Below are 19,349 nucleotides of genomic sequence, written 5' to 3'. Positions count from 1 at the left end.
TCTTGGGGCCATTTTAAATGTGTCAATGACGGGTAGAGTTTTCCCTGCAACACTATCACAAGGAATACTTCCAGTAGAGTCTGCAGTTGCATTGATATAAGTGGCATCTCCTGGCTTAACAATTTTAATGCAATGAATTGTCTAGTGAAACATGATCATTTATCTTCATTTAATTCTTTCCTAATGCCCTACAATTATCAATCTATTACATACTGGATATAATTACACACCACTCAAATAATACAGCTTCCCACGGTGAGGCTTTCATACCTATTAACAGGAGTGTGTTTTAAATCAGGCAATTAGAGAAATTCAGGGCCAGGCGACAAGGGGGTTCTCCAGGGACAAGTGCGGGGGGAGGGGGGGACACCAGTGGTGACGGCAGTCTCCAGGATAGGTGACAAGAGGTTTCAGGGGAGGTGGAAGGAGAGGTTAAAGTACAACTTGGACCAAAGGATCTCAATAGTGAAAGTGATGTAGGAAGTATTGGAGGTGGACTGATCGATCAGAACTTCATTGGATGAGCTACATTCTTTATTGAATATTAATGACATTGTTATCTGCCAACATGGAGATATATGCACAAGCTTTAACTGAAACCTTCTGAAGAACTACACTTGCCTGTCTCCATCAGCCAAAGTTGTCATGGGCGGTAAACCTGGTCAGAAAAAGGCCCAGTTAAGGCCTGGGACAACATGAATTCCAATGGGCCTTAGAAAAATATTATTGTTTTGAAACACAGTGCAGCTGTTAAGATAGAGGTGGTGGGGTAACTGCTTGGGAGTTCTGTTTGGGGGCAAGCTGGAGATCAGGAAATATTGGGGTGTGTAGATGCAGTGTGGATGGGGTCCAAAAGATGTAGATTTATTTTACTTGTATTCTAAGCTGCCCAGTTTGGTGCTTCTTGAGTAAAGACAAGTGGCCTGGTCAGAGTGAGCTTTGCAGAGTGAATAGTATTATGTACAGCCAATATGAAATGACTGAGAATGGGAATGTCCAATTTAAATTTTTAACCTGAAAAGGTCATTATTGTGTTTCACTTTGGGGTAAAAAAAGAGATTTTCAGTTGCATTATGAAGAAACAGGGTTATGCATCTGAATTTCCAGTCACATATGCCTACCCTACCCTGCCCTGCCCTTGCTCTCCCTACCCCCAGTTATTTACTTTGAAGGGTTCCCTGGAAATCCACCAATAACCATGCAAGTTTAATTACTCTCACCCAAGTTCCACCAACTTTGAGTGTGAATCTGCGAGAGACCAGTAAAAATTTGGCCCATGCTTTAAAATTTGTGGGGTCCCCTGCTCCAAATGGCCAATCAAATCTCTGCCTGTTTCAGCTTCCACTCCACAGTTCCAATCTTTTGTGTGAAATACTCAACAGTTCAGGCAGCATCTGTGGAGAGAGAAAGATAGTTAACATTTTATGGCAATGATCCTTCATCAGACCCTTGTGAAATGTTAACTCTGTTTCTCTCTCCACAGATGCTGCCTCCAAATATTTACAGTAATTTCTGTTTTATTTCAGATTTTCAACATCTGCAATAAGGAAAGCCAAAGGAGGTTCACAAGCACATAAAATAATATTTCATATAAAGGATATGATGATGGACATTTCGTTGATAATGCAATCTTATACCTATTAAAAGCATAGACTTTTCATATGCAAAGAAAACTGTGCTAGAATCACAAGAGATCTGAAAGTAAAAATGTGCAAATCCCCAAGAGTACCAATGCAGGTTAATATACCCTTGAAACTAAGAGCAAAGCAAACACTGGAGTTTACTTCCAGAGAGAGAAAGAGAATTAGAAAGTCATGCTAAACTTGTAACAAACCTTGGTTATAATACATTTGGAGTATTGCATTCTATTCATTCCTCATACATTCAACTGGATATAAAGGCACTGGAGTGGACCAAAAAAAGACTTACCAGCATTGTTACGTTATATCCACAAAGACGGGATGAACAGCTCAACCTTGGCTGAAGGATCACCCAAATACACACCTTTAATTTCTAGAAGAGTAAAAGGAGTGTGGGAAATAGAGACATGGCAAGTTTAAAAAGGGAGTAGGAAACAAAAGAATCACAGGAAACTGAACACCAGTGAGTAAAAGAGGCAGAGGAAAGGGCATAGGAAACAGTAAAATTGGTGCAGGAAACAGAACCACAGTGAGTAAAAAAAAACTCCAGAAACACAGTCCCGGTGAGTGAGTAAAAGTGGTGGAAGAAATAGAACCCCAATGAGCAAAAGGGGTTCAGGAAACAGAACCCCCCTGAGTAAGGAATGCAAAACAGAGCCCTGGTGAGTAAAAGAGGTGCAGGAAACAGAACCCCAGTCAGTAAAAGGGGCACTGGAAGCACATACCTTGTAAGTGAATGGGCTGTTGTAAACAGTCCCACTGAGTTTAAGCAAGCATTTGATTTAAGCAATGAGCTAGAGGATTAAAACATTAGGCAATCCCAGTAGAAATAGTATTTCAGAAATTCTTCCTGTTAGTTAATCTAATAGAATCTAAGAAACAGAGGTTTGGCAAAGTAGCTCAGACCTGAGGAAAGCATATAATATGGCAATATAAAAGAGAGTGCACAACTCTAAAAGGCTGACAAAAACAAAAATAGGGATGTATGTGATACCTTGTTGAAGCAACAGGGCAGGTTGAGAAAATGATCCTGGAAGTCATAGAGGCATAGGGCACAACAAAAGAGCAACATAGGTATTTGGGTAAGACTTAGAAATAAGAAAGAGATGGTCATCTTGGTGCTATATTATAAACCCCCCAATAGTCAGTGGGAACTTGGAGCAGATGTGTTGAGAAATTGCACAGTTATGAGAATAGTAGGGTAGTGCCAGTGGGAGATTTCAATTTTCCCGGTATCGACTGGGCCACCATAAGTGCAAAGGGTCCAGATGGGGTGGAATTTGTGCGGTGCGTCCAATATAGTTTCCTCACGCAATACATAGAGGAACCTACTTAGGAAGGAGCAATACTGGACCTCTTAGGGAGCAAGGCAGGCCAAGTAACTGAAGTGACAGTTGGGGAGCACTTTGGGTCCAGTGGCCACAATTCTATTAATTTTAAAATAGTTATGGAAAAAGATAGAACAGGTCCACAGGTTAAAGTCCTGGACTGGAATTGGGGCAACTTTGAGGTCATTAGGCAGGATCTAGCTGGGGTCGACTGGATGACTCTATTTAAAGACAAAGGAACAGTTGGGAAGTGGGAGTCTTTTTAAAAGGGTCATATCAAGAGTTCAGGGGCAGCATGTTCCTGTTAGGGTGAATGAAGGGTAGACATACCAAGTTCAGGGAACCCTGGCTGATGAGAGATATCGAAGCTCTGGTCAGGAAAAAGAAGGAAGCATACATCGCGTTTAAGCAGCTGGATACAAATTAATCCTTCGATGAATATAAGGAGTCTAAGACCAGGCTTAGAGGGAAATCAGGAGGGCAAAAAGAGGATATGAGAAGGATTTGGATGACAGGGTTAAAGGTAATCCCAAGAGGTTCTTCAGTTATATTAACAGTAAAAGGGTGACGTAAGTCCTCTTAAAGACCATTAGGGCTGCCTATATGTGGGACCACAGGAGAATGATGAGATTTTAATGTCTATTTCTCCTCAGTGTTTACCAAGGAGAATATCATGGATGCCAGAGAAATGAGGGTAATAAGTAGCGAGGTCTTGGATCATATGCATATCCAAGGAAGGAGGTATTTGCTGCTTTGAAGTGCATTAAGGTGAGCAAATCCCCAGGGCCACAATTAGCACATTTGCTGATGATACTAAATTAGGGGGCCATGTTGATAGTGAAGCAGGTTACAATGAATTGCAAAGAGACCTTGATCAGTTAGGGAGATGGGCTGAGGAATGGCTAATGGATTTCAACTTGGATAAGTGTGAGGTGATGCATTTTGGACTGTCAAACCAGGGCAGGACTTATACAGTGAATGGCAGGGCACTGACGAATGTTGTGGAAGAGAGGGACCTGGGAGTACAAGTGCACAGTTTGTTGAAGGCGGCCATGCAAGTGGACAGGGAGGTGAGGATGGCATTTAGCATGCTGGCCTTCATCAGTCAGGGCATCGAGTTTAGGAGTAGGGACATTATGTTGCAGTTATACAAGTCATCAGTGAAGCTGCACTCGGGAGTACTGTGTACAGTTTTGGTCACCCTGTTATACGAAAAAAAATTGTCAAGCTGGAGAGGGTGCAGAAGAGATTCACAAGGATGCTGCCTGGAATGGAGGGCCTGAGTTATAGAGAGAGGTTGGCCATGCTGCATCTTTATTCCTTGGAGTGTAGGAGAATGAGAGGTGACCTCGTAGAAGTTTATAAAATCATGGATAAGGTGGACAGTCATAGTCTTTTCCCCAGGGTTGGGAGTCCGTAACTAGAGGGAACAGACACTAAATAAGAGTGAGAGATTTAAAAGAGACCCGAGAGGTAACTTCTTTACACAGAGGGTGGCGAGTGCCTGGAATGAGCTGCCAGAGGAAGAGGGCAAGGTGGGTAAAATTGCAACATGTAAGAGGCATTTGGATAGGAACATGGAAAGGAGAAGCTTGGAGGGTTATGGGCTGCACATCGGCAACTGGGACTAGCAGGGAGGATGCTGTGGTTGGCATGGACCAGTTGGGCCAAAGGGCCTGTTTCCGTGCTCTATTACTCTATGACTCTAACTAGAATTCCAGACTTCCATTACCTTTTTTGTAAAGATGCAAACACAACCTATCATTGGTGCACTAGTGAGAGAAAACTGTTTAGTGTAAAGGTAAGCAGCAAAGATCTAAGCAGTTTCTCTATTTTAAGAACATAAGCACAAAGTGTGGCTGAAAAGTTGAAACTGCATATCAGTTGAATAACTTTACATGGGTGAACCTTGGAGAAGGATATTGATAGGATGCAGAGCTGGGCTGAGAAGTGGCAGATAGAGTTCAATCTGGAGAAGTGTGAGGTGGTACACTTTGGAAGGACAAACTTCAAGGCAGAGTACAAGGTTAATGGCAGGATACTGGGTAGTGTGGAGGAGCAGAGGGATCTGGGGGTTCATATCCACAGATCCCTGAAAGTTGCCTCACAGGTGGATAGGGTAGTTAAGAAAGCTTATGGGATGTTGGCTTTCATAAGTCGTGGGATCGAGTTTAAGAGCCGCAAGGTAATGATGCAGCTCTACAAAACTCTGGTTAGACCACACTTAGAGTACTGTGTCCAGTTCTGGTCGCCTCATTATAGGAAGGATGTGGAAGTGTTGGAAAGGGTGCAGAGGAGATTTACCAGGATGCTGCCTGGATCGGAGAGTATGGATTATGAGGAGAGACGAAGGGAGCTAGGGCTTTACTCTTTGGAGAGAAGGAGAATGAGAGGAGACTTGATAGAGGTATACAAAATATTAAGAGGAATAGATAGAGTAGACAGCCAGCACCTCTTTCCCAGGGCACCAATGCTCAATACAAGAGGACATGGCTTAAAGGTAATGGGTGGGAAGTTCAAGGGAGATGTCAGAGGGAAGTTTTTCACCCAGAGTGTGGTTGGGGCATGGAATGCGCTGCCTGGGGTAGTGGTGGAGGCAGATAAATTGGTCAAGTTCAAGAGATTGTTAGATAAGCACATGGAGGAATTTAAAATGGGGGATATGTGGGAGGAAGGGGTTAGATAGTCTTAGGTGTGGTTTAAAGGTTGGCACAACATGGTGGGCCGAAGGGCCTGTATTGTGCTGTACTGTTCTATGGTTCTGTGGAACCATATGCACATCAGATGACAGAGAAGCAAGGTGTGGAGGTAATGTCAAGTGTAGAGGGAATAAATGTATGGTTTTGGCTCAGTATTATAGCATTTAGGCTTATCTTTCTAAACACTTTCCCTTATTATTAGTTGTTTACTACTTGCCATTATCCAGTTGTCACTAGCAATAAACAAGACAGTGACTTGATTTAAACCTGATGTAGGAATATGAGCGACTATCAAGTCTAAGTTTGCAACCAATTATAGCATGTATCCAGTAAAGGCTTAGCAGCAAGTATCTGTTGCTAGCATTACCTAACACAAATCTTTATTTATCATATTATCTAAACATGGTCTTTCAGATTTAAAATCCATATTTAGGATGAGTCTCAGCTCAGGCTCAATGGTAACACCCCTGGTTTTGAGTGATAAGGTTTTTGGGTCAAGTCCCATTCCAGAAACCTGAGCACAAAATCTAGGCTAATGCTCCAATGCAGCACTGAGGGTGTGCTGCATAGTCAGAGATGCAGTCTTTTGTCTGACCACTCAAATTGGCTCTTTCTTAAGTTCTCCTCAATTCTGACTAATAAAAGATCCCTCAGTTACCATCACTATGAAATGGATTGTATGTATCTCCTTGCTGTTTGTGTTAATTGGTGGCTGAGCTTCCCTGCATTACAACATTTTAGTTGTAAACTGCTTTGGGAAATTCAGAAGTTATGGATATTGCAAGTTCACAGTCTCAAGAGTTTAATCTAAAACAAGTACCCAAGTGAGATATCAGACAACAACTGAGTGGGAGCTGTATCCTGAAAATCCCAGCACCCTCATTGTAGAAAACCAGAGCTGAACATTTACTACTTAACCTGTTAAGTAAACCTCTTAAATAAAGGAAACAACTATTTTAACTTGCCTGCTGAGTGAGGGACCTTGAGTAGGAATACCGTCAGACTCCACTGGAGGAGAGCTGCTCTAGCCACTCCTACCCCTGAATCCTTCAATTTAATTCTCAAATTATGTAATCACGATCCTTCTAATCCCGGATTAAACAAGTTTTTGATGAAGAGGCAGCTCCGTTTAGCAGGGCCTCTCCCCCCTCCTCCTCACTGGAAATCCCACAGTGTTTCTACAGAAGGGGAGCTGCAGACTGGGATGTATCCTAGCAACATAAAGGACCCACTCAGCATCAACAGCACCGCAGTTACACATCATCTCTTTCATCTTTGCAAACACCAATCATCTTTAACCAGGTCAACTTGCTGCAGTGGCTGCGATAAGTGCCCAAATAAAGCAGACTTGGGTGTGAAAGTATCACATCTAAATATACATTACTGCACTTGAACTCAAAAAAAAACTTAAGGACACGAACACACCATTTACACAAATAGAAGTACCTGAACAGATTGTGTTAGTTGATTGGCTTGAGGTCAATGGTTTATCCAATCCCATCTCCATTTCTAAGAGCTTTTAAAACAAATAATTGTGTAGAATTTGAAAATAAAGCTAAATGCTGGAGATACTGAATTGAACCCCCATGCTTTTTATCCAGCTTGACTGCTTCAATATACTCGTGGCTAGCCTCCCTTGTTCCAATCTCCGTAAATTTAAGGACATCCAAACCTCTGCTGCCCGTGTTCTAACACCAGGCTGCATACACACATCACCCCTGGCTTTTTGACCTACATTCACAAATTTTACAATTTTCAGCCTCAAATTTTACAATTCTCATCCTTGTTTTCAAATGTCTCCCTAGTTTAGCTCCTTCCCATCTCTATAATCCATTGAGAAGTTAGTGTTGTCCTAACTTTGACTTCTTGCTCATCCCTGATTTCTACTGACAAAAGCCCTAAACGTTCCTCCCTAAGCCTTTTTGCTTCCCCACCACTTTTCCCTTCATTTGAGACAATCATTTTAGCCAAGCTGAGATCATCTGTTTTTGTCTATCAACAGAGATGTTAATATCTTCCTCCTGTATATGACTAGTAAATTTATCAGGAATCAGCCTTGCTTCAATGAGTACCGCCTTTGCTTCTGGTTGAAGTCATGGTGTCATGACCTGCAAAGCCTGCGCTGACACTGCCAATGCAGTGCCATGGTAGTGTTCCACTGGCAGAGATGCTGTCCCTTAAGTAATGCATTAAGTGAGCCCTTGTCTGTCCTTTCCAATAGACATTAAGGATCCCATGACACATCGTTAAGTTTCTCGGTTCTGTAGCCAATACTTATCCCTCAACTGACACCACGAGAACAGATTATCCAGTCATTTATTCATTGCTCTTTGTGGAATCCTACTACATTTGGTTGCTGTGATACCTGCATTGTAATAGTGACTATATGTCTTTGCCAAGTGCTTCATAGGTCCTTAAAGGCATTACCCAAATGTGACACTTTTCATTGATTCCTGGCATCCCAGTACTCATATGAGAAGAGATAAAGGCAACCAGACTTGTATTCACTCCCATTTAGAAGAATCAGAGAAGATCTCATTGAAATTTTGGCAGGGCAAAAGGATGTTTCCCATAGCTGAGTGTGTCTAGGACCAGGGGTCACGGTCTCACAATATGGGGTAAGTTATTTAGGACTGAGAGGAGGAGAAATTTCTTCACTTAGTGAAATTCTCAATGACTAAAGGCTGTGGAGGCCAAGTTGTGGGATATATCTAAGGGGGGGAGGGAGGAATATACAGATTTGGGAAGGAAGGTCAGTGTTAATCTGCAAGATGGAAACTAATTCCATTGGAAGGGGGTTAAGAATTACCCTTTAATGGAAACTCTGGTTTCATTTATAGGAAGGAAGCTCAACATTACAAACAGGAAATGAAGTGTTAATATATAAAATAAAAATGTTTCTCCATGGAAAGTTTGGCATTAATTTATAGAAAGGAAGCTTAGACATTCTGTAGGAAGGAAACAGTGTAATATATGGAAGAAAGCTGTGTTATTCAAAGGATGTTCAGTGTTGGTCTATAGGATGGAAGCTCAATGTTACTCCTTGGAAAGGATTCTCAGTTATTCTCCTTGTGGAGGAGGCTCAGAGTTACACCATGGAAATGAAGCTCAGTGTTACTCCTCCAATGGGAAAGAAGCTTAGGGTTGCTCCATGGAAAGTAGGCTCAGTATGTCTTCATGCATAGGAAGCTCAGTGTTACTCCAGCAGGAAGATGGCTTGATGTTATTCCAATGTGAAGACAAGGTATGTTACTCCATGGGAAGGAGACTATGTATTTCTCCATACGAATGAAGCTCAGTAAGGTTCTGACAACAAAGCTCAGCATATGAAGGATGATCAATGTTACTCTACAGAAAGTGTTACTCCATGGAAAGTATTCAGTGTATTTCCATGTGAAGGAAGCTCAGAGTTTCCCTATGCAAAAGAGGCTCAGTATTACTATCTAAGGTGTTAATCCAAAAAAATAAAAGTGTTACCTCAAAGAAAATTCATTGTTCATTTCTAGGAAGTTTAGAAGGAAACAGTGTTAGAAGGAAGCTGTGTTACTCTAAAGGAAGTTCAGCGTTGCTACATAGGAGTGAACATTTGTGTACTCCTTAGGAAGGAAGTTCATTCTTGCTCCAAACGAAAGAAGGAAGTTCAATGCTACTCCATTGGAAGGAAGATCAGTGTTAGGAGAGAATCTATGGGTTATTCCATAGGATGGAAGTTTTATGGTACTCCAAAAAATGGAAGCTTGGTGCTACTTTCCAAGATGGAGGCTCAGTGTTACTCTATAGGACACGAGGTTACTGTAAAATTGTTAGCTTCTCTTTTTATGCATGCATCCAGCACAGCCTACTTCATTTTATGATTGTTTAATTAGTAGTAATATCTTTAATTATTTCTTGGAATAATTCCTTTTACTAGTCCTTGGAAGAAAATGTGCTATCATGCAGTGCATAAACAGTGCTGAGATACTGGGTTCTTGTCCCCACAGCCATGGGGTAAGATGGGGGCAAATTGCCCCAGTATACATTCTCTGTTGGAATATACATTTGGTCACTGAGGGGCACTTATCTATGATGCATCCTGAATTTTTTTTTACAATATCAGAACCTCTTCTGTTGCTTTACAGTCAATGAAACATAGTCACTGTTTTAATGTAGGAAATGCAGATATGGGAAATGACATTCATGGGTGAGTGTGATGTTTGACACTGATCCTAACATGCTTGTTATCAATTTGATCAAGAAATGCATGTGATTGTATTGACAGTATGCATCTGTCCAAGGCAGTGAAGTACATACTGAACACAGGAATAGCCTGTGGGATGTGGTTAGAAGGTGACCCGATCCCTGGTCTTAGACCACTGTGTGGAATTGTGTTCAACCATTTCACCAGTCACTGATTATACTTCAATATCAGCCATAGCTCAATTGGTGGAACCATCGTCTAAAGTTACAAGGTTTTGGGTCTTCACAGACACAAGCAACACATAATCTGCAGTCCTGTGCAACACTGAGGGACCAGTATACTATCACAGAAGCCATCTTGTAGAAGTCACATTAAATCAAGGTCCACCTCCCTTTTTGGGTGGATGTAAAATTGTAACACTTCAAAGCAGAACAATGGAATTCGCCCACGTCCTAGCAGTCACCAAAAAAAGAATATAAGGTAATTACCATATTACTCCTTGTGCAGCTTTGCTGTGGGTAGATTAGATGTCATATTTCCTATAGTATTATGACATCCAAAATATACAGTGCTGTAAAGTGCTTTGGGATCAAAAAGGTGGTGAAAGGCACTATACAAGTACAAGGCTTTAGCACAAACAATTCTTCTATAGTTCTCCCACTGTTAAATACAGGCCTTCCCCAGGTTACAAATGCTCATCTTATGGACACCCTTACATATGAACGAGCTGCTATAATGTTATTAAATTCAAAAGTCCAGTGTATATATATACATTCATCCCTACAAATGGCAGAACTAGTTTCCTCTCTCCATCTGATTTTAGTAATTGTTCTTTCTTATCGGTGCTTTTCATGCAATTCATTACAATACTGTGGAGGTGTGGTTACCATATAGAGTGATTCTTGTGTATTTTCTGACTTACAGATAAAATTGACTTATGGACATCTGTAAAAACGTAACCCGTTCATTACCTGGGGGCAGCCTTTATGAACAAGAATGTACAAATTAGGAGCAGGAAGAAGCCATTTTGCAGCTTGAGCCTGCTTCTCCATTCAATAAGATTATTGCTAATCTGTTTGTAATTTCTACTCCTACAAAGGATTACAACCTTTCACCCCAAATGTTCTTTTAATGGTGATCGTAGCCTTCCAATTATTGACACAATGCCCGGTGGAAATGCTTAACCGTGGGGTAAGCTGTCACAATTGACCAGGTCTGATGATAAGAGGTCTTTTGGATCTTCCTTTTCCACAAGCTGACAACAATTTTATCTTCCTTCCTGAGATTTCTATTTTACCTCAGAGGAAAGCATATGTCAAGCTCGAGACCATAATCAGAATTACACATGCAAATTTAAAACAAGGGCAAAAATATTACAGAGCAGCTGTGGGGGAAAAAACAAGCAATTCATCAAGTTTCATGATATTATCTCAAATATATTATCCTGTGCCCCACAAATGGCCAGAACTCAATTTTTTTTTTAAACTGATTCAAGTCTATTTTTATTCAACTGAATTTTCAAGTTACTATCTATAGTTTCAGAAAGAGGGTAGAATAAACAGAGGCCAAACCAACAGCATTCTTATCCAGCAACGATTTTAACCATTCAGATTCAGACCAGCACACAGACAGGAGAATCTATTTTGTAAATGAGCCAAACAGGCTGCACTGCACAATGCTGCTCTTTAACCAAGTCACAGCAAACAGCTCAAAACAACAACAGTGTCTTTTGGCCAAGAACCGAGGGCCAGAGGCAGAGCCCAACTCCCATTAGTCAGCTCAATATGTTATACGAATGCCAATGTGCTGAAGGCAAGACCTTGACACACAGGAGATTCAAGAGCAGACAGATGAAAGAGTCCCACGGTGAAATCATTATACTCTTCAACCTAAGCCACCAAAGGGGTAGTTTTTTCTCAAGAAAAGATGTGATTTTAAATCTGTGTCTTTTACCATTTTGCAAAAATTTTTTTGTAATAAAGTAACAAGCCACTTCTTAGCCACTGCTGTTTGGCTCATGGGGTGAGTTCCCTGAACAAAGGGAGACAGCTTCTCTTTAGATCCTCCTGCACCGCATATCAAGTGCAAACTGACTGATGCTCTGGTTTCCTCTTTCACTCATCAAACCAGTGGTAGAGCCAACAAAAGACATGTCACTAGTGGTATTGCCCCTTAAGTCTTTATCCAGGTGTTCAATCAACAAGACCAATGAGGCTACCACCTCCCACACCAGATAACCCTGCAACCCCATCCTGCGTGACAAGTGCTAGCTTCACCCAACAGTGCTTAGCCCAGAGCTTCTGCAGCTCCATGGCAAATGTGAAAGACTTGTATTCTGAGGCAGCACAGTGACACTCTCTCCCACTGTGGGCATGGCAGAAGAAGGAAAGAATGCACTGACATGTTGGTGCAACAGCTGGCTTAGATGTTCCCATGTCCCATCTGAATGCAGGAATGGCGATGGAGTGGTGGAGGGCTTGAGGCCCTTCATCGTTCTTGCTGCGGGGTCTGTTCACTTCTTAGAACGCCCATGTACTTGTTGGTGAGAAAGTCGCAGACAGAGATGTTGCAGATGGCTTGGTGCACGTTGGTTAAACTCAGCTCTTTGGGTGTCCTGAATCAAATAGAAACAGAAGAATCACTATTTCCAAACCAGGCAGCTCAGAGACCACTCAGCCTGTGCTGGCTCTTTGATAGACCTATCGAATTTGTCCCACTAACCCTGCTCTATTTATTCCTGTGCCGAGGACTCTTTAAAGGTAATTCTGTCTTGAAGGCTACTATTGAAATCAGTTCCACCACCCTTCCTTGAATGTAGTGCAAATCATAATAACGCACTGTGTAAAAGACTTCTCATCTCTCCCAGATTCTCTCATCTCTTGGCTGAACAGCTGCTGAACTGCCATGGACTTGTCTCTGATTGTGTTTCTTTCTTGCACTAATGTCTTCTTTTACAGAGCCTTTTTTCTTTTACCGAGTTGTATAATTTATGTTGTGTGTGTGACTGAAAATACATGCCTGTGATGCTGCTGCAAGTAAGTTTTTCATTGTACCTGTATATCACCATACTTGAGCATATGACAATAAACTTGACTTTATATTTCAATTCGTCTTTCTTTAGGACCCAACTCTTCCAATTCACAGTCAACAACCAGTAAACAGTGACTGATCCCACAGGCCTTGCTAATATCAACCCAATTGCATTTATTTATTTCTGTGCAGTTGTTGGAAACTTCAGAAAGGCCTAGAGAACTGGATTAGCATTAGTGTGTAGTGCTCAGCCTAGAAGGTAGCAGGGTGGGTACTGAGGCTGACATCCTGTGGGGTACTGAGGCTGACATCCTGTGGGACACTGATGCAATATCCCTTTCTGATCTTGCTTTAAATGCAGATCCTCTGAGGATGGTTCACCTGGTGAAGGAGTGTAGAATCAGGGAACACAATCACAGTCAGAGTAAAGGGCTACCCACAAGACTGAGGCAAGAAGGAATTTCTTCTTACAGAAGGATGTGAATCTTTGAATTCTCTAACCCAAGAAGTTGTGGATGCTTGAGTCCTTAAATGCATTCAAGGCTGAGACAGCCTTTGGGACAACAGGTATATCAATGGGAATTAGGAATGTATATGAAGATTGAGGTCAGATCAACCAATCCTCTAACTAAATTGCACTGCATTCCTGGAAGAGTGGTGGAACTAATTTCAATAGCAATCTTCAAAACAGAATTATCTTTTTCCTTGGCAAGGAAAACATCTGCTTCTACTACGAAAGCTCACCTTTTCTTCAACTTTGGCACAATTGACCATGTCATCCTCCTCCTACATCTGATTTACAACCAAGTGGCACTGTCCTCAATGGGTTTGCTTCCTGAATCACAGATAGAGTACTTTATAACTCCATAGCCTTCTCTTTGCACACTGGCATCATTACTTCTTGAGACTTCCAAACTTCCATCCTTGCCCCTGTCCTCTTCCTCATCCACATCCTGCAGACTTGGGTCAGTTTTCACATGACATATGGGTCCTCTCCAGGTTGCAAATGCCTGACTTATGGACACCCCATACAAATGAACGAGTGCTTGGGAGACCAGCGGGATGGACAGGGATGCAGCCATAGGGCTGCAGGCATTTTCTGCCAGGTGGGAACAGGGTATTTCCAAGTGCCTTCTTTCCCCACCACCACCCCCTCCTCCCTCGAGCCACAATAATCGGGTGTTGGGTTGAGCCGAGCAGAGCTGGGAGCGTTGATCAGACTTACTTACTCAACTGTCTGAATCAGTGAGGCCAGCCGGTGGCTGCTCTTTCTGGGCCTGTTCAGTCTTCTGTCTCACAGCTGCTTCTGTGATCCTCTCTCTCACACTGCTTTCGTTAATTTCCGATTTAGGAGCAGTTCAGGTTACAAACAATTCTCAGGGAACTGCCTGTAACCTTTAACTCTCCACCATCTCTCTCAAAATCCTCTTGCCTCTGTGTAGTTAAACTGCTGGCTTAAGATCCACTTGAAGATGAAATATAAATTTCCTTCGGTTAAATATTGGGAAGTCCAAAGCCAACAATTTTAACTTTAGCTACGGAGTTCATTCACAAGTCATAGATTCTATCATCCCCAGCCATCGGTGAAAGCTGAAGCAAACAATTTCTAACTATGTCAACTTCTAGTCTCAGAGTTGAACTTATAAACACAAAGATTTCAACCTCAAAGAAAATCAGCCCTATGTGTCAACATTTCAGCATACCTGCTGCTTATAAAGTCCCATCATCCTTCTGTTATCGTGATACTCCCCAACAACCCTCCTACCCCCAATCCCCTACTCTGTTAACAGCAGATCAGAACTTTACCCTCCACCAAGTTCTGCTCTTCCATGTCCTTGGCTACAATGGGTGTCAAACCTATAATGCCTCAATTAATTAGAAATAAGACAGAACTGTACCTGTTATGAGGAGTGCTCTGGTATGCAATTCCCAAGGACTCTCGAAGAATGTCACTTACAAACTGTTCAGTGGCCTAGAAACAAGGATGAAACCGATCAGTATCAGATAAGGACACCACTTTGCTGAAGGCTACAGCTTTTGCCATCCCTTTCATTCTGCATCCTACTTTCAACTACAGAGACTGAATTCCTAATAACAGGACGAACTGAAGAACCGAACTCAAAGCCAATACATGTGAGAAATTTGCAGCTTCTTGGTGACTTTCCATCCCACGGATATGGCACAACTGTGTTAGTGACAAAGTGTTTCACGTTGCCGATGTCTTTAGACTATCCAGTTTGTTAGATTCTGAGTACTGAAATTTGCAACCAACCTTCACCCTATGGTGCTCCATAATGGCAATTAATCACTTCACTGTACCTCTATTTTTTTTTTGTACAAGCTTTGAAAAGGTAGCTAGGCTCAGAATGATTTCTGACATCTTGATTTTACCTTTATGATCATATCTTCAATCACAGGGGCGAAGACATGGCTCTCCAATTCCAAGGGTTCGATGGTAACACCGATCTACCACAGGAAAGAAAAGAAGTCAGTGCAAGGAAATTCAACAGCACAATGGGGACAGTCAGTGCAGGGAAATTAACTGGCAGACGGTCAGTGCGAGGAAGTTTACCAGTAGAAAGAGGGACCAATACGCAGGGAAGTTCATGAGCAGAAAGAGGGACACAGTCAATGCTGGGAAATTCACCAGCAGAAGTGGGGACAATTAATGTAGAGAAATTCAGCAGCAGAAAGAGCGACAGTCATTTCTGGGAAATTCCAGCAGGAACGGGGATAGTCAATGTAAGGAAATTCACCAGAAGGGGGACTGATGTGCAGGAAAGTGAAACAGCAGAAAAGGCAACATTTACAGCAGGGAAAGTCAGTGGTAGAAAGAGGGACAAATATACACAGAAATACACTCACACAAAGAGGGACTGTCAGTGCAGGGAAATTTACCAGCAGAGAGACAACAGTCAGTGCAGTGAAAATCAGCCACAGAAAGGACAGTCAGTGTAGGGAAATTAAGCAGCACAAAGGGGGAACTATCAGTACAAGTTAATTCAGTTGTATAAAGGAGGACATTCAGTGTGGGGAAATTCACCAGCAGAGTGTTGGTGTTGGTATTGGTATTGGTTTATCATGGTCACTTGTACCGAGGTACAGTGAAAAACTTGTCTTGCACACCGATCGTACAGGTCAAATTCACCTGCAGAAACGGGCACAGTATTGGGAAATTAGGCAGAAAAAGGAGTGATAGATGTACAGTAATATTCGCCAGCAGAAAAGGGATAGTCAGCTTGAGCAAATTCACAAGGACAAAGGGGGACTGATGTGCAAGGAAATTGACCAGCACAAATGCATACAGTCAACGTAGGGAAATTAATGGACAGAATGAGGGACAGACATGCAGGGAAATTCATCACAGAAAATGGAGCAGTCTGTGCAGGGACATTCACCAGAGCAAATGGGCACACTTAGTGCTGGGAAAGTCAGCAGCACAGTGACAGATATGCAGGGAAGTTCAGAAGCAGAAAGGGGGTCAATCAGGTAAATTCAATAGCATGAAGGGATACAGTCAGTGCAGACGAATTCACCAGCAGAAATGGGGACAGTCCATGTGGGGAAATTCACCAGCATTAAGAGTTGAGTCAGTGCAGGTAAGTTCAGTGGCAGAATGTAGGGAAATTCATCAGCAGAAAGGAGAACAGAGTGTGCAGGATTGCAAGGAAATTGACCATCACAAAATGGGACAGAAGTGCAGGGAGATTCACAAGCAGAAAAGGGGACAGTCAGTGCAGAGAATTTCCTCAGAACAAATGCGCACAGTGCTGGTAAATTCAGCAGCTGAAGCAGGGACAGATGTGCAGGGGCATTCAGCAGCAGGAAGGGTTATAGTAAGTATGAGGAGATTAGGCAGCAGAAAGGGGGACTGTCATTGCAGGGGTATTCAACAAAAGGGGGAGGGTCAGTGTAGGGACATGTGCTGACACACTCGTGGACAATCAGTGCAGGGAACTTCATGAGCAGAACGAAAGGCCTGAAGCAAACAGCATCTGCCAACAAATGTCAATAAACAGAGCTTGAATCTGAGAATTTTTCTCAGAGGGGGACCTGGGTGTGTCGGAGGAAGGAGATGTCTGAATATGCCTTCAGTATGCATTGGTTTAAGATTCAGATCAGGTTACTGTCATAGACACCACGGTGCAATGAAATTCCTTGCTTGCCTGAAGCTCACAAAGTAAACAGTATAGTAGTAATAAATAACAATAAATATTGTGATGAGTGCAAAATAAGAGAAGGGTGCAAAGATAGTAGTGCAATCTGAAGTAGTGTAAAAAGAAATGTTACAGTGACAATAATGGAATAACCAAGACAGGCAGAGTTAAGAGTCTGAGAACATGGCAGCACCACCGCAAAGGGGTTGTGAAAGAGGTGGTTGGTTCAGTGAGGCAATAAGGAATTGTATTTAAAAATTTTGCCCGGTATTTTAGTGCTTAGTCTATATTATCATTTAATTTTAAAAACTGCTTTTAACAGACTTGATTTATAAAAGTATAAGCAATGCAGACAGTGTGTCTGAATGGTAGAACATGAGAATTTATAGGCAGTGAGACTGTCACAGTGGAATATGTCTGCAGTTGACAGCTTTGTCTGGAAGCTGTCCAGCTCACTGCCAACGTGCTTGTGTGCAAGTTTGAGATGTTCTGACACATAACAAGGAGTAGGAGACCTTGGAGAGTTTGCTTCAGACTTGGTCACACATGGTAGAGAAGTGCAGATCAGAATGGGGTTGGTGTGATTGACAGCACTTGTAGTGAGAGACCAAAATAAGGTTTCTATAGAAATCAAACCTATCAAGCGTTCATAATCCTATGAAAGCGGGGTCAAGGGACACATTTGTTACATTGCCTAGCTGATGCTGGTCTGAGGGAAATGAGGGCCAATTGAAGACTACCAGGTCAGGCAATTAATTTAAAGGATTCAACCACACAGATTATCATCTCTATATTATTGTGTGTCACGTAAAAATTATCTTAAAGAAACAGTGCAGCTAGTGGAGCTACTGCCTCACAGCTGCAGTGACCCATATTCAATCCTGACTTTCGGTGCTGTCTGTATGTTTGCATGTTCTACCTGTGACCACGTGGATCTTGCACTGGGTGCTCTGGTTTCCTCCCACATCCCAGAAACATGTGGATTGGTAGGTTAATTGACCATTGTAAACTGTCCCTAGTGTAGAGGTGAGTGGTGGAATCCGGTGAAAGTTGTTGGCAATGTGGGGGCATAAAATGGGATTGGTGTAGGATTAGTGTCAATGGGTGCTCGATGATCAGTGTGGACTTGCTGGGCTAAAGGGCCTGTTTCTGTGTTTAGTAACTGATTCAAATGCATTTTAGGGAGATGGACACATAGCTGAAAGAAGGAGTGCAGGAAAGAAGGAGTTCCACTTCGTGTGATATATTGGCTTCAATCTGGAACAGGAGGGAATGCTATTGTTAGGACGTGCTCTATCTGAACCATGTTAGGACTGGCCCCTATGGAAAGGATAAATGGTATAGTTGGAGGAACGTGAAACTAATACATGGAACTGAGGATTAAAGGGTGTTGGGTAAGGAAGAGGATGGCAAGGATAAAAGAGGGAACAGCTCAAGGGAATAGAATACTGAAAGGAAAGAACATGTTCATTATCAGAAATGGAGAATTAGATACCATGAATACTAAAGGATATAAAGTAATTAACAGGAGAGAGAAGAGATGTGAGTGTGCAACTTTTCAGCAAAAGGACAGGTGACCCAAATGAAGTGTTCTTTAAATACATGTATCAAGTATAAGGAAAGAACAATGAATTACAGATGCAAATTCAACTTTGGAGAATATGATGTGGTACCCATTATTGAAACAGGGCTACGAGGCCATCAGGACTGACAACTAAATACAATCAGGTTATAATATCCACAGGAAAGATATGCAAAATTGTACAGGGTGAAGAGTAACCCTAATGATTAAAGATGAAATCACATCATTGATGACGGAAAATATAACAAGAGATAAATAGAGAGTAGGAACTTTCTGAGTAGAATTAGGAAACAGAAAAGGATTTAAGTCTAGTGGTAGTTGTGAGTGGATACCTTGTAGCAGATGTGAAGTTACAAGAATGCATAAATTGGACATTCATGTACCACGCAACAGTTAGCTCAATATATGGTAGTTTAGAGGGAGAATATTAACATTCATACCAAGAAGAAAAAGCAAACTAGGTCATGTCTGACGGGTACATCTCCTAAGTGTACACAGGAAAATTTTCTTCAACAATATATCCTGGAAACAACAAGGGAGAAGTCCATAATAGATTTAATATAAGGTAATGAGCTAGACCTAATAAGATTAACAGTCCATGAATATTTATCTCATATTGAACATGTTGATTGATTTCAATGTAGTGTTTGAAAGGGAAAATGAGAAACTGCTATTTCTGAATCAGGCTGAGCTCTGTATATTGAGGCAGAGACAGTCCACGGTAAAGTGAGTAAAT

General features: G+C 41.9%; 2 protein-coding genes across 7 annotated transcripts in view; one reads left to right on the top strand and one right to left on the bottom strand.

Annotated features, from left to right (window-relative positions):
* The window catches only part of map6d1 (MAP6 domain containing 1), a 39,094-nt gene extending 27,111 nt beyond the window's left edge, over nucleotides 1-11,983 (top strand). The window contains exon 5 of the transcript XR_007956550.1: nucleotides 10,769-11,983. The gene's annotated coding sequence lies outside the window, so the exon portion shown is untranslated. The remainder of the gene's footprint in view (nucleotides 1-10,768) is intronic.
* A 150-nt stretch (nucleotides 11,984-12,133) lies between these two features.
* The window catches only part of yeats2 (YEATS domain containing 2), a 119,467-nt gene continuing 112,251 nt past the window's right edge, over nucleotides 12,134-19,349 (bottom strand). For all 6 annotated transcript variants that reach the window (XM_052018827.1, XM_052018826.1, XM_052018822.1 and 3 more), the window contains 3 exons: nucleotides 15,266-15,340; nucleotides 14,773-14,846; nucleotides 12,134-12,458 (listed from right to left, as the gene is read on the bottom strand). In XM_052018827.1, the coding sequence (XP_051874787.1) occupies nucleotides 12,332-12,458; nucleotides 14,773-14,846; nucleotides 15,266-15,340 (276 nt within the window). In that variant the 3' untranslated portion in view covers nucleotides 12,134-12,331. The remainder of the gene's footprint in view (nucleotides 12,459-14,772; nucleotides 14,847-15,265; nucleotides 15,341-19,349) is intronic.

The sequence above is a fragment of the Pristis pectinata genome, chromosome 6, assembly GCF_009764475.1.
Source record: "Pristis pectinata isolate sPriPec2 chromosome 6, sPriPec2.1.pri, whole genome shotgun sequence".
NCBI lineage: Eukaryota > Metazoa > Chordata > Chondrichthyes > Rhinopristiformes > Pristidae > Pristis > Pristis pectinata.
The sequence above is the reverse complement of the archived record's forward strand: the minus strand, read 5'-3'. Positions and strand labels throughout refer to the sequence as shown.